We start from the raw sequence: 25,578 nt of genomic DNA, 5'->3' as shown, positions 1-25,578 counted from the left end.
TAGATACTCCCTGGGAAGCAGATTTTAAATGAAACATTTTGCTACATGATTTGCACAGCTAGAAACCTGCAAGTGTGAAGTGTTTGGAGTCAACTACACAGGTTTAGGACCCAGCAGTCAATATCAGTTTTCATCCAAATCATCTTTAATGCCACCTTAAAAAAAAACCAGTAAGGATATATAAATGGTGGTAGCTGAAAGTGACTCACTGCAGAAAAAAATTGTATTTATTCCACTCTTATTCAAAACCACCAACCGTCATACTCATTCAAAAACACTAATGTGAAATCAGAGTAAGACACTAAATTCAAGCCTTGTGTTCACCTTTCAACATCAGCCAGCTCTAGTGAAGCTCCAAACAATGTAGATTTTCCCTTGAGGCATATGGCCCTCAGGTAGATAAAGAACAGTTACACCCTCTCTAAAAATGTCTTCATTCAAACCTAGAACAAGTATTTGGTTTTTATACCATGTCTAAGTACTTCCTGACAGCTCAAAATGACCAGGTCACTTTGGCCATCCTGACCAGCAAAGCAAGGGCATTCTTCCCGAAACGTGAAAACAAACCTTCTACATATACAGAAGGTACAAGGTTTTTTTAAAACTAAATTAACATAATCAGAAGTTCTTTGTCTTCCAATACATATGCAGACATTTACATTACATTATCCTCAAACCAGTACCTTTCGTGCTCATCTCCATAGCTTGTACTATTACTAGGAAACATACACTTGCATCAACATATTTATTTATATGAGCAGGACTACCTCCACAGTAACAATAACACTGTTACATTTATGTTCATCAAAAACATACCCAACGCACATATATATATGTAAAATCTAAGTCTAGAGGAGATCTTAATATAATCATAAATACTGTAATGCTTGTTTAGATGGGAGGCCAACATAGTCAGCTGTTATCTTCCTTAAACAAGCATGTTACAAGCACCTTAAAAAAATCCCAGCAAACCCTGCATTATTAATATAGAAATGCAGCTGAACTAATAATTTTAAAAATATCCCATCTTTGCCCATGCAGACAGAGCAGATCGAATGACACCTGTGGACCACGCTCCTCAGCTGCAGCCCCACTGCTGCTCACCACCTCTCCCGGCACCCACCACCTCTCCCGGCACCCACCACCTCTCCCGGCACCCACCACCTCTCCCGGCACCCACCACCTCCAGACTTCAGACTATGATCCTCATCAGATCTCACACTGTTTTGTTCATTCATCGTGTATAAAATTTTGTCTCTCTTAAACTAACTTGAAGTAGTGGAGCAAAGATAACTTCCCCTTTCTGAAAAAAAAAAAATGAAAAACAGCAAAACCACAAAATACCCCAATAAATTTCCTATTGAGCTGCTAAATCTTATTTGCAGCGATCTCAAATACATTAACCCATGAGCACCGTCTTTGCTCTCACAAAATCATTTGTTCAAATTTCTTTCTTTACATCAATCAAATCAGCTGCCATCTTAATAAAAAGTTATAAAATACACATTTGGACTATATGACTTGTGACTACTGATAAGACTCTGATATGGTTATCTATTCCAGGAATGCTACTTTAAATGCTAGTATCTACTTTCAATATTTACTATTATTATGGAGTGGTAAAGCTGGGTTGGGAACGATCATCTATTATTCACTCTGCAGTGTGTCAGAAGCACAACTTACCTTCCACAGAAAATGGGTACGTGCATGCATCTAGAATTTAATAGCTAATTCAGTAACTGCGGAGCTCGGTTTGGTAAGTACCTAATGAATGATACTTTAGACTATTAATGCTTAATTAAAATGCTGTTGTAAAATACCACTGTAAATGACACATACCAATTCTGAAAATGCTAATGGGCATCTTCTGACAACTGGTAACTTCTATCCTACATACACAGAAAAAAAATGAAGTTATTCATCTCATGCTGAGGAGCACATGCAGCCTTCCTAGATGTTTTGTTGGTGCAGCTGATGCTTAACACTGCAGGGCACGAACTTTCCAAAACAGCCACAAAGTTCCTCTCCTATGAGGGTTTTTCATTCCTGAGCACTATGAGCAGAGACACTGTTCACCACTGGTCTGTCTCACCTACAGGCAAACGCAGCCACCTCTCACCTTCCCCATCCCTTGCATATCCAAACATCTCCATCCTAAAAATTAACACAAGTGATCTTGCAAGCTCTTAATGACTTTTAAGCTCTAATAGTTCCACACAATATACTTTCAAGGATAAATAGTAGTAACCTAAAGAGATGCTTTCTAGAAACCTGTCTGATGGACCATGACTTCAAGTTTAAAAAAAAAAAAAAAAAAAAAAGTGGGGCACCAAAATGTATCATTTTGCAATGATCTCAGAGAGCTGCTGAAGCATCTCATTTCTATTAGATACAAAAAAGTAATTTTAAAAAGTTAATTAAGAAATTATGTTAATTTTAGCAATGGGCGGCTTACTATAAAAATAGTACAAAACCATCTAGTTTAGTATTACTTTTGGAGGAGAACAAGCTATTTGTTGTGTATCAAAAAGGACATGTCTATTTTGACAGAAGTTTATTTAAGTATTTGTTATAAAAATTTTCAGGAAATGTAACAGTCATGTTACAACCCACCAGCCTCAAGTGCAATTTTATTAACAACAGTATGTTTCTCTTTTGTTGTCTCTTTTTGACATTTTAAGATTTCAACACAGTAGATGTAGATGTGCTGGTATTGAATTACTACCCAACATCTGTAAATACCCATCTAAAAACGAACCAAACTTTGGTTTGTTTTGTTATTAAAAGCAAAAATAATAATAACTAAAAAAAGCTTTTCTGTTTTTTTAAACAGGATGGTCCATCTTTCTCACCTAGAAGGATGACAACTTGTAATTCTTACAGTTACCAGAGTCCCCAAGTAAAAGTTTTTCCAAGTAGCTGAGACCCTGCCAGGGGGACCAAGGCCGGTGGCTGCAGCACATCCTGGCTGTGCCAGAGCCAGCTGAGGCTGCTCCACATCACCCTGACAGCTGGGAACGTGTCTCCATCATCTCAGATACACCTTGTACCTCCAAACAGAAACAGAAAATAGAAGTAAAAATAAATAGAAACATAGCTAGCAAAAAAACAAACCCAAAACTTAAAAACGGGAATTCCTCTAAAAGGAATGAAAACCTCTTTCACACCTACCAAATGGCTTAAATACATCCAATAAACAAAGAATATCAGAACGTCAAAGTGTGCCGTTATCTGGACTCCCGCTATGGCCCCAGACAAAGCGCTCGATGCTTCAGCAACGCCTCGCCCCGCAAGTTTGTACCGCTGCAGCCGTGCGCTAAGACGGGTGAGAAAAGCCATGCAAGTTTATGGAGCAAACGGCACCACAAGCCACAGCCAAGTTTTGATACGATCACCAACACCCTCCTCACAACCTGGCAGAACCGCCCTGAATCCTCTCCCCGCGCCCCCCAGCGCCCCCGGCCGGAGGAGCTCCGCTGCGGGCCGGCAGGTACGAGGGCAGCGGCACGTCGGGGCCCGTCCCGCGGCTGCGGGGCTGCGGGGCGCCGGGGCTGCGGGGCGCCGGGGCTGCGGGGCGCCGGGGCTGCGGGGCGCCGGGGCTGCGGGCGGCGCGTTGCGGTGCCACCCGGCCCTGCCCCCCCGGCCCTGCCCGGCGAGGGGACGGCGCCCCCTACTGCCTCCCTGCCGCACTCGGCTCCGCGCCGCCGACTGGGCTGCGGTGCATTTTGGGTGGGGGCTGGTATTTTTCTTCTACGGCCATAAACCGGGAGCGACAATACCGATCTAACGGGAGGAGGTGGGGGGGGCACCACCAGCATCGCGTACGCCGTGGTACTTGTTTTGGAAATCTCGCACACACACCCCCCCGCCCCCGGGCTGCGGGTGCCAAGTGAAAGGGGTGCGTGACAAGGAGGGTGCAGCTCCCGGCGGCACGGCCAGGCTTTAGGGTTTGGTTTCCCCCGCCTTTGTCTGAGAAACGGGTGTCAGTTACTATAGCCCAGGGTAGGCAAGGGAGGGATGGGTGAGTCAACGTTGCTCCATCCTGCAGCTGGTGCTGGTCTCGGGATCCCGGCCGCGGATCGCGCCTGTTCCCGCAGGCGAGCACACCTGGGCTGCCCGGGGAAGCTGCGCCCCATTCATCGCGCCGCAGCCAGCGCCGCTGTCCGAGCCGGCTCCAGCGGGGAAGCTTCGCCCGGCCGCCCCGGGCTGCCGGACCCATTCAGCGCCTCCCCGCCATCGCGGCCGGGACACATCCCTGCGTGGTCCCCCCTGGCGGGCGGGGGAAGGGAGGCGGCCGGGCGCGGGCAGCGGGGACGGCGGGGGCAGCGCAGCGGATGCCGCGCTCCGGCCGGGGCACAGCCGGCCTCCCGACGGCGGCCAAGTCTCTTCAACATGTGTGCGGCCGCGGGAGGGGAGTGGGCCCGCCTGCCAACTCCCGCAGCCCCCCGGCTGCGGCGGGCAGCGCCGGGACCCCCCCCGCTCCGCCGCCGGGCTGGCAGGACGGGGCTGCCGGGGCCGCGGCAGCGCCGGGCGGAGGGAGGGCAGCGAGGGGGCGGGCGGGGGCTGCGCCCGCCGGGCCGGACCGCGGACTCGCGCACACACCTACCTGACCGGGGCTCTCCTCGGCAGCGAGGGCGGGCGCTCCCCCGGCACCTCCGGCTGGGGGGGGGTGCGCGGAGCTGCCTCCCTGGCGCCGCCCGGGTCCCTGGGCGGGCGGGCGGAGCGGAGCCGGCGGCGGCGCGGGGGAGACAAAGGGGGCTGGATGGCGGGGGGGGCGAGTGTGCGGGGGCGGCCTATGGTGAGCGGGTCCCGGGGGGCGGGGGCGGCGGCTTCACTGGGCTCGGTCCCCCGGGCGGGGGGTGTGGGGCTGCGGGCGGGGGGTGGGGGCTCCCTGGGCGCCCTGCAGACAATACAGCCGGGGCCCTCCTGCCCAGAGCCTGCCCTGGCCAAGATGGCGGCCGAGAAAGAGCGGAAGTGACGCGAGACTCTCATTAGCATACGGGACTCATTGTCCGGCGGGAGGGGAGGGGGCCGCGCCCCGGGGGGGAGGGGGCCCGAGCCCCGGTGGATTCCCGCTGGCCTGGCCCCCATCCCGCCCCGCGGGCCGCGCCCCGCCAGCGGCGGGCGGGCGGGTTACATAACCGCGCCGAGCGGCGGCGGGGCGGGGGGGGGGGCTCTCGCGAGAGGAACGGAGGTGGCCGCGGGCGGCGGCGGGATCTACCCCGGCCCCGCTAGGAGGCGCCGCGCCCTGCGGCTGGGGCCGGAGCGGGAGCTGGCGCCGCCCGGTTATCCCTCCGCCGCCCCCGGCCGGGACTACATCCTGTCCTGAGGGGCCTCCGCCGCCGGGGCGGGGGCACGCGCCTGGCGAGCGGCGCGCCCACGTGACCGCGCTGCGCGCACGTGACCGCGGCCGGGAGCGCCCGGCCTCGTGCCGCGGGGAGCGGCGGCGCCTCCGGCTGCGCGCGCCCCGCCCCGCCCCGCCCCGCGCGCACCCCCCGGCGCTCGCGCGTCGCCTCACACCATGGACAGCGGCGCGCGGGGGGAGCGGGGCCGCCGCTCCCGCGACACCGCCCGGCCCGGCCCTCCCCCGCCGCCAGAGCGGGGCGGCCGGTCCCGGAGCCGCGGTAAGGCGCAGGCCGAGGGGAGGGCGGCTTCGATGGAGGCGAGGGCTGTCCTGCGCCTCGTGTGGGTCACGCGCTGCCGGGCGTTCCCGAGCCCGCGGCGGCGCTGGGCGGGAAACGGGGCGGGGTGGCAGGGGACGCGTGTGATCCGCACACGGCTGCTGCCCGAAACCTCGATTTGTCGCGTTGGGCTCAGTTGCTAAAGGCAAACAGTCACCCGAAGGCGGATGTGCGACGTGTCTGTTGTGGGCCTGCTGGACCCTGGACAGGCTCCCCAGGGAGGCGTCGCGGCCCAAGCTGCCAGCGCTCGAGACGAGCCTGGACACCGTCCTCAGACACGCGGGTGACCCGTGGGGTGTGCTGGGCAGGGACAGGAGCTGGGCTCCGTGGTCCTGTGGGTCCTGCCAGCTCAGGACATTCTGTGATTCCACCTACATGTTCCACACATCCGCACCACAGACACATCATCGACTTCCCAAGTGGCGTTCCAGAGCCGTAACGTGGATCATGACGACTCCACACGTGCTTCCTCCTTGTGGATAAAGACAACTATGCTCAGGAGCTCGACAAACGAGGCCCGATTCTACAGCACAGTGAAAAAAAAATTCTACAAGTGAAAGCCAATAATGGCTTTTGTTACTTTGAAAATACACAAACACTTGAAGGATGAAGCAAAGCATAAAATCCTTCCATCCTTGGTATTCAAAACCTTTCTGGTTCAGGGTGACATGTATTATAGTTAAGCCTTACAATGCTAGAAAGAAAAGTTGTTTTCGAATCATCGCCTGAAGTATGAAAGCTTAGTAAAGTCATAAATTACTTGGACTCCATAAAACTCAAGGATCTCCTACATTTTCGAGAGGCCAAGAGCCTGAAAATGTGTACGCCACTGTGTTTAGCAGAATTCACATAAATAGCTTTTATGAAGAGTTTAGTGACATTTTATTGTATTTGTCAGCTTGCTTTAAGACTTTCTAGTTCAGCAGAACATAGAAGCGCGCTATTTGTCACTGTCTGCAAATCGCACCTTTATTTCACCGGGTATTTCATGGTATCTTCACATTAGTGGTCATAAGAACCAGTAAGTCATGGAAAGAGCGTTTTACAACAGAACGGAAATACACAAAACTTACCTGCAAAAACAAAGCTTGTCCTTTAGCACTTAAAGGGTTTCTAGAACTGAGGTACGTAAAAGTTTCTCTGCGATATACGTATGTGAAATATGTCTCAACTAAGGAAAGCAGAGAAAGCTGCTTTGGTTTGTCTATAATAATTTCAGTTTGCCTTCCAAGAGTAGATGGTGGGTTTTTTTTTTGATGGTGGAATTAAGAAAGTGTGTTGGAAAACATTTCTGAAATGTTGTTAAGTCAGTGCCATATTCTGCTAACTTCATGGCTGCTTAAGCCAGTTGCCTTGTTATCGACTAAAATACACAACCCCAAACAAGCTTTAGGACCTTCCTGTTTTCCAGACTTTTTTAGTTGTTTTTTACCACTGACACACTGATTTAGATTACAGCTCAAGACATTCTTGTGTCATTCAGCTGCGCCTGGGCAAGGTTGGAGAAGATTGTCCCGTTTCACTGCCTGCATCTGTCACCACCATGCTTTAGGGCTCTTGCATGGATTTATTACACATAGAAAATAAATTTCTAAGAAAATACGGAAAAAAATGTGTAAAAATACAGCAGCACTGGAAAAACAAATCACCGACCCATAGACCTTGTAATCTAATGGTTGAATTTGGGAAAACGTAGTGAGAAGTGTCTGAAGGTTAGAGGAACTGAGTTTAAGGCAACAAGATAATGCAACTGGAAACAGAAATCATATTTGATAGATACTTAAGGGAATGAACACAACATGAAAATATGTGCAAAGGATACGGTAGACCAAGCAGAAATAGTTGGAATCCGGGCATGAGAACCGAATAGGCTTTCAGACATCTTTCTGTGTCCTGAATTCTGGGTGCGAGCATAAGTATCGGAGTAATTTTGTAGCTTGCTGTAGTTTCTTGATATTTACCAGAAGCAGCTTGGCTGGCAGCCAGACCAGATGAAGATAGAGTGTCCTCCAACCACTTCGATATCAACGATATCAAGGAATTTCCAGCTGGAAACGGCATTTCCAGCCATGATGGTGGCACCCGGTGCAGCATTGGGACCAAGAAGAGTTTGGAAAACAATTTGTGAAGAGTTCAGAAACTGGAATTTGGTGCGAGAGGGAAATACATTAGATATGGATAGAGAGAAGAGCATCAGAAGGCAGAAATACCCACTCAGTGTACAAGATGGGTGATGCAGGCAAAGTTTTCAGGCAAAGGAGAGAACAACAGGAGGGAAGGATAACGTAGCAGCAACAGGTTTAGCAAACGTGAGCCAGTGCCTGCTTTGGGGTAACGTCTGCAATGACAGGGCTGCAAAACTGGGCAAGGATGAGACGGTGTGTGTGGAAAGCAGACCTCACGTGATAGACAAGACCTTGTGCTCGTTTAGTTCGGTGAGAGTTTTTGTGACGGTTTGCGCACTGTGACAGGTGTCAACAGCGAGTTAGAAATGAAAGATGAGAATAATACAAAGTTTGTATGAAAAGATTAATTTTAAAGGTAGACTTCAAGCAGTGGGCAAGAAGGAGAAAAGGAGACTTGAGCCCAGTTTTCTCCTGCATGTGTAGATTGAGCCGAACAAAATGAAACAAAAGTTGATGATAATAGTCTTAACATGCTTTTTATGTTACAGAAGTGGGTATTGTTTCTCACAATAGACTACGGCCACTAGAAAAATCAGTAAAATCATAGCATTGTAGGAGACTAAACATTTAACACCGGAGGGGAGACAGCATTCCCAGATTGAACAGGTATAATTGAAGATGTGTTGTGCTACTGATTCACCTCAAAATTGTGCCCACATTCATAATTGTACTAGTTTAGCAGCAGTACTGTTTGGTGTTTATTCAAATGAAAAACAATTAAGATGGTTATCAATGGCTTTAAGCACCTAACATAATTACTTATATAATAAAGACAAGTAAATTAATCCACACCAGCATTAAGATCACAATGATCTTTAAGACCCACTAAGCCATCCAGCTCCGATGCTGTTCAGACACTTCATTGTCTGCCAACGTTCTCTAACCTTCTTCCATGAAGACGTCTTTGGGAAAAGTCACCAGAAAGAACCCAAATTTAGTCTGTATCAAGATGAAAGTAGGGAAGAACTACCCTTTGACATTGAGTACTCTCCTTTTCTCCTTGTTTTTTAAGATGATAATCATGTTGAGCAGGTCTGTGATTAGGGATGTTTAAGGTAGGTTTGCTTAGTTGGTTGAGTTAACTTGAAAGGAAAGGCTGATCCCTTGGACCCGTAAGAAATTTATCTGTCGTAAGCAATGCTTACATTTCACTGGGAAGCTGGTCAGTCAAGTATCATCTCCTTTGGAGGTGATGCTGTGCTGCCATGACAAACCGCATTCTTGCTGTGGAAATAGGACTGACGTCTTACATGTTGTCAATGCTTTAAGAAACACTGCATTCAGATGGGATTTACTTAATGAAAGACATTGATTAAAATTTTTAAATTGCCTAACTTCAGTATTTCAATAATTTATCACTTTCAAGCAGCTTGTCTTTTTTACCTCCCCTGCATTTTACAATAAGTAATATAATTATTTTGACAGGATCCACCTATCAAAAGTACTGCCTTACGCCTTCTTTGCAAGAGCAAGCAGAATGGAAAACTGGACTAGAAACGAGAGCTCTGCAAACATATTGCAGTCATGACATGAAATTCTCCATGTAGTAAGTAAATCTGGTTATTTTCTTCTGGGGTAGTTGCACAGAAGTAGTGGGACAGAGGACCCCAGAGCATCCTCAAGCAGTGGCTATAGGAGCTTAGTCAAGATCTTTCCTGTTCTGGAACAAAAGTAGAAGTATCATTTGGTGCTCTGAGCACCCGAGAGCACCACATTTTAGGAGTGGGAGAACCATTCTCAGCTTCCCAGGAAACATCAAGTTCTTGGCTGTGGTTTTGTCTGTGTTCACCTCCTAGGGGTGTGACATGTTTGCAAAAAGTCAAAACAGGAAAGAAGTTTGTGAGCCCAACACAAGGTGGTTTTGGTTTTGTTTTTATTATCATGCAGCATTGACACTAGTTTCTGTTGGTCAGTGCAACTAACCTTGCAGGGATAACCTTCCTTCTTGTGATCTGTGCCCACTGCTGCTTTGTTGAAAGCACCTCTCAAGGGCTGAGTTTTCAGATCTAGTTTTGGATTAAAAGTTGCAATTCAGTTTCCTTCTCTCCAGTCCCAATATATTTCCCCCTAAACAGTAACAATCACCATAGGAAAAGGAAATGACGCTCAGAAAGTTTCTGTGCTTTACAGAAGTTCTGCGATTACCTGCTTTATTTGTGTCTTCTACAGCATGACACCTTGGAGGTAATATGTCATAAAACAATGATAAAATTTGATAAGCAATCCTCTCATCTGCCTATACTCTGGTTCATGCTGATCCTCATGTTAACGTTTGCCTACAGCTCTGGAATGCTAACGGTTGAAAAGCTGTTGCTGAAGTCATCAATGTATTGAACCCAGTAGACAATCTGTCATTTCATTCATTTGTGCCAAGATTTCAATCCATGCTTATACTTGAAATCTTGATAGGCCCTTAAATAAATATTACTGATTAGTCATCATTATTTTTTACTGTTGATATGCAGAAGGTTGTGCAACCTTGCAGTTGGCTTTGTACGCAGCCCACTGGAAAATATGTTTTATTGTAGTGCTTATACTGGCAACTAGGGACGTCTTTATTGCTGGCTCAGATTAAAGCCTCAGATCAGACAAACCCACATGCACAAGACCCAAACCAGATAAGCCAGGATCTCATTTTGATACTGGTTTCACATTCAGTTGGATACGTTAACTAGGCCTTGGTTGTCTGGAGTGGTTGTCTCAGCTTCAGAATAATAATGATCTAGGTCAGAGGGATGAAACTGCTCGACCTTGTGAATTACGTACTGGAATCTGCATCTGGCTAGAGTGACAAAATCCATCCCTCAGGGTACAAGCCTGTATCGCACACCGCTGAGGCAGGGCTGCTGAGGGCGTTGGGGCAGGAGGAGACCACAGCTGCTCACGGTCCATGCGCTTGGGTTGATCAGGCACTCAGTCCTTGCACAAGAGCCGCTATCAATTTTAGTAGCCCCCAGTTACGTGTTTCATCTCGGGCTTCAGATTGTCCGATAAAAAACTTCACGCTAATACAGGGCTGCATAAGTCACCCAGCAGAGCTCTGACTGGGGCTCTGCATTCAGAAATACTCCCAAACCAGAGTGCAAGAACTGAACTTAGGTCAAGGATAATCCTAATGATACTCCATGCAAAACTCCACAACGCAGTCTTTAACTTCAGGTCTGTTGGGACGGCCCGCTGGATGTTTAGGACATGCTTTGGCTGTTCTAATGGGTTTGAACAACTGAACCTGCTGTGTAAGATTTTTTATACATGATGTTGAATCTCTAGCCCACAAAAACAGAACGAGAGACCTTCCCAGAGCCTTGACTATCTGCCCAGGGAGGTAATCAGTTTGCTGCTCAGGGGAAAGTGAATTTTACTGGTGCAAAATGCACATTACCTTCTTCTCCCTCCGCACTGAACATGCCCAACCAAATATATCTATGATATATACTGATTTAAGCCAGGAAGGAATTAAAGCTCCTGTTCTTGCCAAATGATTGAGTGCTTGCAGACACAGATTCCTATGAAAGTATGATAAAGTACATTAGCAGAGTATTTGTGCCTTCATAGGAAATTAATATGGATGTAATTAAGGAAAGCTGATTTATGTGGAACTGTAAAACCAGGGACATAAAATGAAAAATTCTCTGTAAATGTTAAGGCAGTGTCTTGTGGTGGCCAAAACAAGGCACATAGAGTATTGCAATGGTACTAAGAAAGGAACTGAAAACTAAAATGCCACTGTATAAATCCCTAGTACGTGGATGTTTCAGGCATTGTATGGAGTTCTAGGCACCTGATCTCTAGACGTTATAGCAGCACTGTTCTACCATAGTCTGCTACTAACGTTTTGAGACGAGCAATGTGTGGTGTGGCTTCTGTCTGAGGAAATTAAAAGTGACAAGACTGACTATGATGAGGGGATAACTAGGGTCTATAAAATAATAATGAAAGGCAAATGGGAAAAATTTAAAAAACAATCAAGTCCTTAGAAAACACAAGGAACCATTAAATGATCCGGACCTTGACCTCTGTCTCCACAAGACACTGTATTGCTGACTGTTGGCGTATTTGGGCAGAGATCATACTGGCTGTGTTTCTTACTCGCTTTCATTCTGCATCCATTTTGAGCACTGTAAGAGATAGTACGGCCACTCCTGCATAACTTCCTTCTTACATCATAAGCCGTTCTTCCTCTACATGTTCTTTTAAAATTTTGGGGTTTGTGTTAAGAATTTACATAGGTGGTCTTCAAATATGAAGAGGCTTGATTAAAAAAAGCTGAGAACAAATTCAAGCAACTCAAAGAGTTTACGTTCAAAAAAGTAAACAGTTTAAGCAGCACTAAGGGATGGCTATTTCATCCCATTATTTGCTAAAAAGGTAACAGCTTTATTAAAGAACGACCTCTATGAGAGCTTTGAACACTGCTCACAGTATTATGATATTTATTTTTTATGAGCTCTCACAGCAGTGCATGCAAGAGAAAGGTCAGCGACAGAGTGCAGCCTTAGAGCTTGTTTTTGCAATGTTTTCGTCTGTACAGAACACTGTGGGAGCACCTGTGATGTTCTGCAGTGCCACATCTAAGTGGTCAAAGACAGGGAATACTTTAGAACCAGATGCGTTGAGTCACCTCAGTGGAGAAACTCCTTGGAAAGAAAGTACTGCAGGCTGAGATGTATGTGGGAAAGGAAGAAGAGAGAAGTTATTTAGGCCAGTTCTGGGCAAAGACTCAGTTTCTTTTTTTCTTTTTTTCTAACTCAGCATTAACAGAATGCTGTTTTATGATTCTCCCTTTACAAGAGCACGGATGGGCAAATGCACAAACAACAGCTACTTCTTCTGAGCCTCGGACTTTTAAAATTTACCGTAAGACAACTTTTGAAAGTCCATTCCCCCCTTTCATTTTTTTTTTTAAGAAATATATAGTCGTTTTGGTAGGAAAAAAAACCAAACCAGGTGTTTTTTATGGTATGTATTGTGAAATATACATGTGTATGTGTATATATATTCCACTAACAGAAGGAAAACCTGCATGTTATTAATTCTGCCTCCTTCCCCTGGATCCATGTATTCGTTCCCTTCAGCAGTGCTTCCTACAAGTACCTTGGTGCAGGCTGTTGAAATTAGTTTCACTCTTGTGACCTTTTGTGTCAAGAAGTATTGTAAAGTATCCACTTAGGTCCTGATATGAAGCACTTCATTTCCTTATTGCACTTCTTTCTTGATAACTTATATACCATTACCTTTAATCATAATTAAAAATATTACTTATTTATCTAAAAACTGAATATAGCCCAGTCACGTTTCAGACTTTTACATACTGGAGCACACAAAATATGCCACATAGTATGATCCTAATTTATATGTAAAAGCACCTTCCTCCAAACACGATCTCATAAATAGATCAGTGAAGAAAATTTACCAAGTGATTTTCATAATTAAAAAGTAGGCATGCACATTCTAAAACCTAAACCCTAATTCACAGCAATTAGATTATGAATAACTAATATAATGGACTTTAGTTATATATCATTACATAGAAGTCTGAGAAAAATATGATCTTGCTGATGCTCAATTTACATTCTAGCAAATGGTTTTCAGTAGCATGTACATTTGAATAAATGTCTAAAACCCTCGCTATTTGGTCATTAAAAACTTTGTACCTATTTTCAACTTAAAATGTTTATTTTAGCCATGAAACCTCCCAATGAAACGTAAATAGATGAAATCTATTCACTGGAGATTTCAGTGGCCCTTTATACCCAGAGGTTTATTTCTGTATAAATTATGAGATCCAATTAGCCTGCACCAAATGAAATTATATCTAATGTGCTGGAAAAGTACAGGCAAATGTCACAAAATGTACAGTTAAGTCACTGTAATCCAGTTACAGGTAGATTCAGAACCTAGCTACATTTTTTTGTTATTTTAAAGCAAATTAAATACGAAACATTTGCCCTGAATACTCAAAAAAAAAGAAAAATATCAGAATCTGTACAACTTTGGTAAAGAACAAGGGAATATCTCTAAAACAGTTCACTAGAAAATAACCTTTGGTTTTAAAGTTATATTTAATTAATTTTTGTCACTGACTCTGGTAAATAACTATCTCAAATATGAATTGATCATTTATCTACAGACTTTCTGGTGTTTGGGTATTTTTGTTGTTGTTGTTGTTTTAATTAACAACCGTATCTAGTGTACTAAAGGAATGCAGACAAACAGAAGCCAAATAGTTGTAATTTTTAATACATTTGTTGTTTCAGATCTCCTACCACTGATTTTCTGATACAGGTATCCACAGAACTATACCCCCACCCCTCAAAAAACGAGGACTTTTTTTTTATATATAAAAAGCCATTATCAAAATAATTTAAAATTCCAGCTTGGTTCTTCCCCCGTCACTCCAAGTGCATATTTGATTGCAAGGGCTTCGTAATTTCTGAGTTCTGGTTATATCAAACAGTGAAACAAAAATAGTATTACTCTGAGTTTCATTCATCAGGGTCTGGAACAAATACAGATTTTATATTGCAAACTGTTATTTGACATAAGAAAAAATTCTCAGAAGTCTTCAGTGAGGTGAACTGGGTCTTCTGTCACCCTGAAGTTGGGTGAGATGTCATACTCCTGGTTTTATTCTAAAAATGTTTTGTTTCTAAATAAAATAGGAAAAGGGAATCATCTGCTTCTGGACAAACACACAGAATACAAAATTATTCCGCACTTATGATTCTCTTTCTTATCCAAAGAACATTCCTGCCAGTCTAGGAACAATTTTACAAAGAACAAATGACTGTACTCATCTGTATTTCCTCTTAAACTGCGCAAGCTATTATCAGATCTGTAGAAACCCTTCTATATATCTGTTTTAAGCTACACGTATATATGCGCTGAGGAAAGAAAGGAAACTAATTGGTTTATGTTTAAAATGCTATCTGCAAACCACAGAACAAAGATAAGATAAATTCTGTAATTTTTTTGTCCTTGCTTGTCTTTATTTCACAATCATCTTCAGCTTCCGCTGAATAATGATTCATTTCTAAATGCAAAAGGTCATTTAGCTTTTTGTTCTTTATTAAGACTTCATTACTTTTTACAAAAATAGAGCAGAGCATTAGTCTTTATTAGTTTTTAGTTTAACATACAGTTCATGTATTTGGAAAGGAGCATTTTGGGACACAATATATTTAGTTTATTATTGGTAGTTTGTTTAATTGTTAGTTTATAGCAGGTCTTCTGGTCACCACACAAATTATCAAGCTTCTGCTATCATATATTAAAACCCACAGATATCAGAAAATGTTTTCCTAATGAAGTTAATTTAGGATAAACTATCATGTTGTAGCAAACAAGGTCAAGAGTCCCTTTAAGAAGGAAATGATTTCATTGCCTCCCAGTTTAGATTCTCCATAGACACGGTCCACAAATGAAATAGGAACCTGTTGAAACAAGCAAAACTATTTTTAAGGTTCAAAATCTAAATAATCAGATATTCTGTAAACAAAAGAATGGCCTTTGAACTACAGCATGTTTAGACATGGGAAGAAGGCAAGAATCAGATTAGCTTCCTTTGCGTCAGTTCTTACCAGTGGCTTTAATAATGCCCCATAGCTAGGGAGCATGAAATTATTTGGTTTATCACCTTTAAAGATGATCCAAAGACATTACTCAGTGGCTGGATGATACACCAGTCAGAACAAACTTAATAGTTGAAGTGCGCTAAAGCCTGGGGGCTTAAAATGAAACTTCACCACTTTCCTTGTTAGCTCAATTCAATGAGTCAGTGCCTCAGGAAGGCAAAAATCTCCTGCCACCATGAACCAGCATTCTGCTCAACCTCACTGCTGGCTAGAAGATGACATCTGAATATGGCAGTTAGTGCATATTTCACAAGCCATACCTGTCTTTATTAGTCTTTGAGAATTTTACAGATTATTTACAGGATTAAAGGGCATTTAAACCACTAATTTGGGTTTTCTTACTAAAGTGATCATCCTGTCCAGATGAACTCACTACTCCTAAAACATTAGGAACATACTGCTTTTCAGTGATTCAACCACGTACAAATGACATATGATGGGACATTCTGCCAACCATGTATTAGAATATTCAAGAATTTCCATTCACGTTTGTATGCAAAACTGAAATACTTCAGGGGGTAAAATAATTGCATTTGCAAAAGTCATTAAATAATTGGCTTAGTGTTCTGCTGGCAGTTTGAACCAGAAATCATCTAGCAAGCGGACCACAAAAATCACCACACCTTTGCATCTGTGCCAGGACTGAGGATTTCTCACTATTCTAGCACATCAGTCCATGGCAGAAGAAAACCCAGTCAAGAAGACAGTGAGAAGATACCCAAGGCGGGATGCAGACAGACTCAGCAGTGACTCTGGCTTCCTAAGCAGGGTCCCTTTGATGATCCCAGGAAGCATCCTGGCAACTACAGATGGATGATCTATGGGGCACAGACAGAAACTGCTGAATATGTAGCATAGGATGTCAGAAGTGACATTTTCCAACCAGTGGTGAAGAATGGTTAATACCTCATCTAATAAGAGGTATCCAGTCTTTCCCTTCAGTATAGGAATTAACATTCTGTGTTGTTGCTGGACTTCGCATTTCTTGCATAAGAAGTTTGTTGTTAGTCTTAAAGGAAGCCTTTTCAAAAGGGTGTATTCCATGCACTGGGGGACATTTACATACAGTGAAGAAGTGGAGCAGAATGAAAGAGAGGTGCATACAAGGCTATTCACGTATAGTTTGTGTCAGTTCATCTCATCAGCCATTTGTTCCTTTTAGGCTGGCAGGTCTCAAGCTTCATTTTCAACTTTGCTTAAGAAATATTTCACCCTCACAACCGTATCTACATTTTACAACTGCATAAAAACTCCTGTTCTGCCTGTAGGGTTGCAGCGCCTGCAAACCAGGAATTAGACATGCAAGGGTCACCTCTTCTGGAATTTTAGTATTACTATTTGGATAATTATGAGATATATAAAGATCATAAGTATTGATGAGGAAATACCGTATCAATGTACTTGAAACTTGATGGAAAATTGTTCTGGCCCAGGAAGTTAAAATATACAGATGACACACAGAATGGTAAAAATACAATAGTCTTATTTATAGGTTTGCATCAGCAATCTGAACACTGTCAGGTTCATTACAGATATCACAAAGGAAATCTTAAAGACAAGGCTGAAACAGAATAATGAAGCAACTCTTCAGATGTTAGAGAAAACTCTTCCCGCATGTGAGAAGCCAAAGGAGGGAAGACGATGCTTACTTGAGAATGTAACAGATGAGTTGCAGAGGATGGCATAACTGACCCACCACAAAACAGAGCCCACGACCCACGCTGACTGGGAGACATCAGGCCTAGCGAAGACTGTCCGCCAGGCTTAGAACTGAAGACAAATAGCTTATATTTGATGCTATACAACCAGTAGAGGCATGTAAAGCAGTGAGTGGTGGGACCAAATAACAGGCAGAAGAAAGGTCTTTGCGGCAGCAGCCTGAAGAAATGTAAGCAACCCAATACTCCATTTTCTTAAAGCCAGAGAAGCGTATTTTACTCTTTTAAAAATGTATACTAAATAAAACCTCATTTCAGCCTAGCTTTCAGTATCCGGATGTATAGACAGATGAGGATTTAATTCAGCAATATTAGAAAGCAATATGTGAATGCAGCTGGATGTGAAGACCAAAGAAATTAAGGTCAAACCCCAACTACAGACAGGATAGTGATGTTGCTCCATAAGCAAGAAAGGTGGAAGAAGAGAGCTCCCTTTATTGCACAGAAATACTCTACCTGATGGTGACAGAGAAATGCAATACATAAGGCTTAGAGAGAGAAGTACAGAACAGAATTCTCCGACAATTCAGGGTCATGAAAATGATGATGAAGAACTGGTTCTGAGATTTGGCTGCAGAGAGAATTCCTGTGAATCATCTTTAAAGACACCAGCAAGAGCAATTCAATGAAATACAAAAGGCAGAGTGCTGGAAATGGAGGAGCTAATAATTGTTTGGAGTTCCTTTTCAATGATTATAGACAGCACATTCCTTTTCAATGATTATAGACAGCACATTCAAAGAGTTTTGAAGTGGAAAGTTGCAATAGCTGGAAAGCTGGAAAATAATAAGGAAATAAATGACAGAGAACAGAATAAATTTGAAATAGAATCAGGTTGCTGGAGAAAACAAAATGATTTAAGAAGACCTAACTAGAGATGTCTGTACCATGTGAAGGAGGAAAGTAAAGGCTCAGAGCAGCTTTATGTTATATTTTGACTTATTTCCCTCCTTCGAAGAACCTGCTAAAGTTGTATGCAGCTAAAGAAATAGCATAGGAAGAGGGAAGGATCTGAGAAGCATATCAGCCAGAGGAATAAGTAACTGGAATTTCAGATCTGGTATCCACCTGGAAAAGTTGGAAAAATAAGAGTTCTACACATGCAATTTCTTTATATAGATTTGAAAATCTCGCTGCTTTTCGGCAGTGCACAAAATTTCCTGTGCTCCCAGTAATCTGCATTTACATTTAAATGAAAGCACCATGTACTTATCAAAACTTTTACTATACCTCTCCAATAGTGTATCCTAACTGTCTAGCCCGAACAATCATCTCCATCTGGAAGACGTATCCTTTAGAAACGCATTTTTCCATTAGTTTCTGTAAGACTTCTTTTCTGTACAACCTGTAAACGATTTACAAAGAAAATGAAACCTCGAGCACAATTTCTGAACTTCAGAAACCAAGGTAGTGTGTAGGAATCTTAACTGTAATCACGCATATAATTGTTAATGATTTTTTAAAATACTAAGGTCATAGGAGCAACAGTTCTTGCAATCTAGTCTACTATTGCTTATATCCTTTCCAAACAGATTTTAGTCTGCAGTAAAGGAGGTCTGTTCTTACTGCAGTTCCTTGTTCAGCAGTTTCTTAATTTCAAATAAAATTTATGAATTGCAAACCAGACCCATACCTGAAACTCCCTGTTAAGTCTGATGCACCTGGTCTCAGCAAAACCTGAGTTAGAAAATTGGCCCCACGACTGTGAAAGAAAACATGGATGTCAAAATTTCTCAGTACACAACTCCAAAAGACCAAGCAGAGTTTCTAGAAAGTCAGTAAATATCATCCTACTAGGCAAAAAAAGAAACCCTTTATTGCTTAATATAAAACAAGTATATTTTGAATATGTTTTCACTGCTAGATTTGACTAATGAATGTTCATCTTGAAGCCAAAACTCAACCTTTTGGTTTCCAAATGTTGATGATCAGTAGATTATTGAACCTCTGTAGGAAGGAAAAAACAATGATTTTTAGAAATCAAGTTTACAATCTGGTTCTTTATGGTAGAGTTGTTGGTACAACTACATACTATTACAATACAAAAGAAATAAATTTGACATCAGTCAAAACTACATTTTTTTCCTAACATTCATTGTAAAGGGACAACAAAAACGCTTCCTTGACAAATGTGAGACTTGGATTTAGAAAAATCAAGATTCGGTTTTGGTTTATGCTGCTTTTGTAGTACAGTAAGCTCCACCAATGACAAATGTTGTAAGACTGAAAAGCCAGTCATCATGTTGTTGCTGAGGGCTGTAGTACACACCGAGAAGACGTGCAAGTCCTTTGCACTGTCAAGTATGATGTCAAAGGATTCCTCTAATGTCCACCTAGCTCTCTTCCTTTCTTTGGGTATATATTTTATTTAGATTCATAAAAAGATGAGCACTTATTCCAGAAATGCAAATAGGCTCTGTGATACCATGTCCAGATCAGACTGGTAACACAAATTCTGCTCCTCATTCTTTACAATAACTTACAAATTAGCATTAACTTACACATATTCTTAAATAAGGCATACGAGAGAAAGACTTTCTGCAGAAGAAACTTGCAGTTTACCTCCTGAATATCTCTAAGTCCCTGTAAACCCGAGATGCCAGCCTCCGTGTGCTCATACAACCTTGATGTCATTTTCCTCTTTGCTTTTGGGTGGAACCTCTCCCTGGTGCTCACTGTAACTTTTCTGAGTAGCGATTTATTGACACTGATCATGCCAGACAATTCTTAACTTATGACAAATCAGAGTGTCAACAGAGGGGTTTAGCAGTGATTTACTGTGTAAGGAAAGGACCATTATAGATCCTGAAGCTAACCAAATGTGTCTTTTAAAGTTGACAAAGGTGTCATAGTCTCAGCTCATCCTTTGGATGATGAAGCTGACAAACTGTCCCACCCTGATCCTGTGCAGATTTGTCCTCTGTTCCAACCCACTTCTCACACCTGGTCATATCATTACATTCTTTCGTGGTGGATTTTTAACCACAGAATTTGAAATCATGCGTGCTTCAATTATTTAATATAATTTTGGAGTACCTAGTACTATTGACTAAACAGTCAGTACCGCTCACAGAGATTTGTTGTTTGAGCACTTGGAATTCTTATACATTTCTAAATAACAAATTTATCTGTAAATATCTAGAAAAATACTAACCTGATTAATTTTCTTTTCAAATCCCAGCCATATACTCCTCCATTTCCTTTATATCTTGTTCCAGATACAATATCAAAATTGCCTTCTTTCTGCTTTCTATAAGCAATTGGTTTCATTAGAAAAACAGAATATTTGCATGAAGGTAGTACAAATTTCAAAATAAGAACAATCACTCTTAGTACAAAATCTGTATTTTACAAACCTTTGAACAAATAAGTAGACAAGAGAGGAAAGCAATAGCTATGGTGGGTATAAGCATTATGCATTTAAAAACCTGTTAATTGTTCTCTTATGAAGAGCTATGTCATGGAATCTTATGATTATCTTTAATCAACTATATCATAGAATTTCATAAATAATTTATAAAGACTAGCTTATGCATTTTAAAAGCCTCTCTCTAGTATAAAAGACAGAATGATTTTAAATACACATCTAAATATTTAAATTAGACAAACCCATAGTAAGGAAAAGAAAAAAGTCTGGAACTATCCTTAGTACACACCGTGCCTGCCTGCTGCAGAAACTTATCAAAAATTCTATGCCTCCAGTACTAAGTGAGAAAGTTGAAAACGCCACAGACTGTGCCCCTCAGCCCCCAGCATGCTGCCCGTTGGCCGTTTCTCACAAACTGAAGTGTCACAGGCAGAGGAAGGGAAGAGACAGGCAAACGGGAAAGAAGGATTTCACAGCTACCTGAGGACAGGGCCCTCTAGTCAACATCCCTACATGCACACAGGGTGAAATAATGAGAATTAGAAGATGACATTTAGGGATACACTTCTCAAAGCTGAACAACCATTCCAAGGAAGAGGAGTACTTAGCCACACGTGCTGTTACTTTAAACTTTAGGATCTTTGCTCCAGTTAGGAACTAATTACTTTTCTGGATTATTTTGGGACACATCTAATGAGGTCCAATAACTTTTATTTGAATTCCTGCCTTGACGAATTGGTCACTATAGCTAGACAGCTATACAAGAATATAAAGCTTTCAAGTATTACTACAAAACAATAAGTGTTCAGGAGTCATTTTGTCATGCTACAATTGGCACCTACCTGATAAACTCTGGAATAAATTTTGGCTGAAATGGAAGGAAAACAGGTGAGAAAAGAGTAAGGGGTGGGAAAAAAAAATCAATGAAAATTTAATTATAACAGATTAAAACCACACCACATAAAAGACAGACTTACATGGTGAGAGAGGTCAGCATCCATAATAACAATAAAATTCCCAGTAGCGTGCTTCATTCCATGAATGTAAGCAGTGCCTGATGAAAATGGTACAGAAATAATTTCCTTCATTCTTTTAAAATATACAATCTTTTAGCCACAGTTTTCACTTATTTTCTAAAATCCCTAAGTTATACTAGTAAAGAATCAACAAAAACCTCCTGAAATTTATTTTAAAATTATGTATCATTGGTCAAACATCAAAATATTTTTTTTCTTTTCCCTACAATTTCAGAACTAGATTTTATAAATTTAAACCTTGGCAAATGCTACTGCACTAGAAATGCACGAACATGACTTGGTAAGTGGGTCACTATTTGAAATATAATTTTCAGAAGCGCCATAGGCACTTTGGACCATACAAAACTAGAAACAGGACACAACAAAATAATCACTGATAGTTAAAAACCCCTGCTTTCTAGATTCAGAATTTACTGTTAGTGGCATATAGAGTTTGGGTTGTTTTCCTTGACAGCATGAATTATATCCTGATACCTAATCTGCAGACAGTCTTTTTTTTCTTACTTGAGATTTTGTTGTGTTTTATCCATCCTGTATGAGTGGGTGTAGCTATCTTGATACGAGCTGGAACAAGTCTTGCTATTACAGTTTTCCTCAACAATGCAAATTTCTGATCCGAGTCATAGTGTTCAAAGACAGCGCTGCTTCCAAGGACAGCAGAGCAGCACAACAGAGATTCAAAACCAGCATATACTCTTCATTGATCCCAATTACTCTTGAACCTTTCCGTTAACTTCATCAGGAAACTCAAAAAACCCTACTCTCAACTGATGTCCTTAGCAGGCTCTCTCCCAGCAAACCAAACTCCTGGTTAATGAACAACCTGTCTTTCTTTTTCATGTTGTTTGCAAAGTTACACAGTAGGAGCATCACAGATTTGTGTACTGTGCATAAATAGAAGATGTGGTATAAGAAAAATTCAAATTCAGTCAGTTCTAATCTATAACACTGGTCAAATTAGGACATAAGATGAAAAGGCAGGCAACATAAAATTAACTATCTGTAAGCTTTTTGGAGTTTCTTAGATAAATGAGATGTAGAAAAAAGTAAAAAAAAGTTGATTTAAATAGACAATTCAATATCAAAATTAGAATTTTTATTCAGTGGACTGGAGAAATTAGTTAGCTGCAGTAGTCAGCACACAAGACACCTCAAATGTTTTACCAGCACGTGGAAGTGGAGATTACCAAGACATGTAGCAAGAAAGTCAGCTACTGATTTCCAATAAATCAAACAAGGTAGTGCATTTTATCATTTTCTGCATTCCTATTATAAGAGAGGAGGGATAAGGATATAACATGAATATTAACAGATGGAAATATCTCCACTCTGGTTTAGGATAGCTTACATACTACAAGTTTTAATGGCATTTATGACTTTCTAGGATGTCTGCTTTTCCTAAAGCAAATAATTACAAACTTCACATACGTATTCTGTGAAATATGCCATCAGAGCTATAAAATTGCAATCCTGCATAATTTCCTGCAAATTTTAATGATCAGTCTCAGTGGTACAAGATTGGCTCCCAAATTAGTGAGATTTCTGCAACACCAATTAACTTCTCCAGTGTACTTCAAAACCTTCCATTCACATGTCAGTTATAGATGAGACAATAATTCAGGAGTTTTAAGCACAGGACATCTGTCAGATAGGTATTTTTTATTTAATTATAGTCATAATTCACACTGAAATGGATTAACTGTAAAGAGCTCTGTCCAAATATAGTCAGAAAAACATCCCAGCCTTCTCTGGAGGTTGCACAAAGTGCGGTCCAATTTTTGAAACATCCTGCACAGGGGCAGATTGCACAAAAAGTCCCACTGTCCCCTCTGAGTCAGTAGGTTCCAGAAAAATACAGCAGCTACTCTTGGAAAAACTTACATTTTTTCCCCTCAGTCTAGACCCCTCAATTCTGTAATCAGTGACTAGAGGATGGGAGGGAGAGAAGCACCTTGATGTTAACGGGAAAACATGGTTGGACGGAATTGCAGTGACCACAGTTTGCAGGTTTGAGGTTGTGGGAACGTCTTATAAATACTCTGATTTTCATTTGTGTGGTTTTCAAGCTTGATGAAAACACAGATTTCTGCTTTTGGGCTTTACTGTGATTTTTTCTGGAACTTTATATACTAGAATCAATCAAACAATACAGCAGATTTCTTTTTTTTTTTTTTTCAGTACTAACCAGAGTCACTATGGACTTACCGAGGCCCAGCTTTCTTGCTCTAGGTCTCAGAAGCTGCAGGATATATTAAAATATACAGATATTAGTTGAAGTACAGTTTTTAATTAACTTTAGTGACACCTTAAAATTCACTACTTTCAAGGTATAAAAATATTTTAAATGTACTTTTAATTCTTAGGAATCTAGATAACATATAAAAATAAATTTCTCTGTCAAAATACAGGAGAAACAAACCATTATATTAAACAAGTATTTGATCAGATCATATTTAAAACAAACCCCCTTCTAAGCTTTAATTAGTAGTTCTGCAGTAAAAAAAAAAAAAAATTGAAAGCACCATCTTAGTAACTAAAGGATTTCTTCAAATTCTGCAATCTGGAATATGGTTATAAATCTAAACAGCAGTCTCCCCAGCACCATCACTTTTAAGGAATAACAAACACTAACAGCAAATATTTTGGCATGTTTCCCAAAGTGATGTAGCGTACTTTTAGTACTGAATATAAATTACAAGATTTTCATGTGCGTGTAGATATAACCCATAGATTCGTGGTAATGCACATCAAGTACTTTCCAATAGAACAAACCCAAAAAAACTATAGAATATACAACTCACTATTTTATCTGATCCATAGATCTTTTCCAATTGCTTGGCAACTTCCTGTGTCCCATCTGGGCTTCCATCATCTATGATGATAATTTCAAAATTGTTTCCACTGAAATGAGAAATTTTTTTTTAAAAGCACAAATGGAAAACCCACTTTCACTACTTATGTCACTTTGAAAGGCACGAAACTGAAGATCAGAATGCAAAGTGGTTTTCTGACAGCTCGAGGTACAGGTTATAGTTATTGTTACAGCTGTCAGTCTGTGGTTGTGGTGACAAAACGTGTCGCTGGTTCAGTCTGAAGCTGCGATCGCTGCACAAACCTCCCCGTCACCCACTGCTCCTCAGCTCCGCTCCAGCCTCGGACTGGGGAAGACAAAAACCTAAAATTGCCTTTGTGGTGATTCAACCTGGCGGTTGGTGCAGAACGGATCACAGCACATGCGAGACTGCTAATTAGCATAATTTCGTTTCCCTAATTAACCCCAGAGAAGTGCCATTCCCAGCCCTATGGTTTAGGAACACCCGGCTGCGCCACCTCCATCCGAGTGAAAAACGTTATGTATTCCACAGCAGAATCACAAAATGTCCTGAGCTGGCAGGACCCACAGGACCATGGAGCCCAGCTCCTGTCCCTGCCCAGCACACCCCACGGGTCACCCGCGTGTCTGAGGACGGTGTCCAGTCTCTCCTTGAACGCTGTCAGGTTGGGGCCGTGACACCTCCCTGGGGAGCCTGTCCAGGGTCCAGCACCTCTGGGGGAAGAGCCTTTTCCTCATGTCCACCTGACCCTCCCCAGCACACCTTCTGCCGTTCCCGGGCTCTGTCACCGGTCCCCAGATAACGTTATGTCCTAACTAGTGCCGTCTTTCCGTACACGTTAATGCCGCTCATTTCCCGCCCCGCCGTTATTTCCCCCTCACCTCACCTCACACCGACAGTGAGGGGGGGCCTCACCCCCGCACCGCCCCCAGCCCCCCGGCACCTCACCCCGCGGCCGGTACCTCTCCTGGAACGTGCGCGCCAGCAGCCACACGACGAGGGGCAGGTTCTCCCGCTCGTTGTACGTTGGCAGCAGCACCGAGAACTTGTCGGCGCCGCCGGCCGCCATGTCGGGCGCGCTGACGCACCCGGAACCGACGGGACGCGCCGCGGCCAATCAG

General features: G+C 42.5%; 3 protein-coding genes across 10 annotated transcripts in view; all 3 read right to left on the bottom strand.

The window, feature by feature from the left end:
- Positions 1-4,922, bottom strand: part of ADNP (activity dependent neuroprotector homeobox) — a 29,590-nt gene extending 24,668 nt beyond the window's left edge. For all 8 annotated transcript variants that reach the window (XM_065645399.1, XM_065645397.1, XM_065645403.1 and 5 more), the window contains exon 1: positions 4,607-4,922. The gene's annotated coding sequence lies outside the window, so the exon portion shown is untranslated. The remainder of the gene's footprint in view (positions 1-4,606) is intronic.
- Positions 4,923-5,005: 83 nt separating this feature from the next.
- On the bottom strand, positions 5,006-10,759 carry LOC135994666 (collagen alpha-1(I) chain-like). The gene is made up of 2 exons (XM_065645422.1): positions 10,634-10,759; positions 5,006-6,052 (listed from the first exon to the last, which is right to left on the bottom strand). The coding sequence occupies exons 1-2, from the start codon at positions 10,757-10,759 to the stop codon at positions 5,006-5,008; spliced, it is 1,173 nt and encodes a 390-aa protein (XP_065501494.1).
- Positions 10,760-14,913: 4,154 nt separating this feature from the next.
- DPM1 (dolichyl-phosphate mannosyltransferase subunit 1, catalytic) lies at positions 14,914-25,541 on the bottom strand. Its single transcript, XM_065645870.1, has 9 exons — positions 25,420-25,541; positions 24,425-24,524; positions 23,829-23,862; positions 21,564-21,640; positions 21,429-21,454; positions 20,374-20,469; positions 18,853-18,921; positions 18,450-18,564; positions 14,914-15,300 (listed from the first exon to the last, which is right to left on the bottom strand). Exons 1-9 carry the CDS (start codon positions 25,524-25,526, stop codon positions 15,196-15,198), a joined length of 729 nt encoding a protein of 242 aa, XP_065501942.1. The 5' UTR covers positions 25,527-25,541; the 3' UTR covers positions 14,914-15,195.
- Between the last annotated feature and the right edge of the window lie 37 nt (positions 25,542-25,578).

Source organism: Caloenas nicobarica, chromosome 15 (genome assembly GCF_036013445.1).
Source record: "Caloenas nicobarica isolate bCalNic1 chromosome 15, bCalNic1.hap1, whole genome shotgun sequence".
Taxonomy (NCBI): domain Eukaryota; kingdom Metazoa; phylum Chordata; class Aves; order Columbiformes; family Columbidae; genus Caloenas; species Caloenas nicobarica.
This window is presented reverse-complemented; position numbering and strand designations above follow the sequence as displayed.

Excerpts from the sequence above, each read along its gene's own strand:
- LOC135994666 (XM_065645422.1), bottom strand. The coding sequence starts at position 10,759 with ATGGACCGTGAGCAGCTGTGGTCTCCTCCTGCCCCAACGCCCTCAGCA. Across the intron at positions 6,053-10,633 it reads CTAGCCAGATGCAGATTCCA|GTGGAATCACAGAATGTCCT; the intron begins GTACGTAATTCA and ends TGGAACATGTAG.
- DPM1 (XM_065645870.1), bottom strand. The coding sequence starts at position 25,526 with ATGGCGGCCGGCGGCGCCGACAAGTTCTCGGTGCTGCTGCCAACGTAC. Across the intron at positions 21,641-23,828 it reads AGCAAGAAAGCTGGGCCTCG|GCACTGCTTACATTCATGGA; the intron begins GTAAGTCCATAG and ends CATTTTCATCAG. Across the intron at positions 18,565-18,852 it reads GACTTAACAGGGAGTTTCAG|GTTGTACAGAAAAGAAGTCT; the intron begins GTATGGGTCTGG and ends AATCGTTTACAG.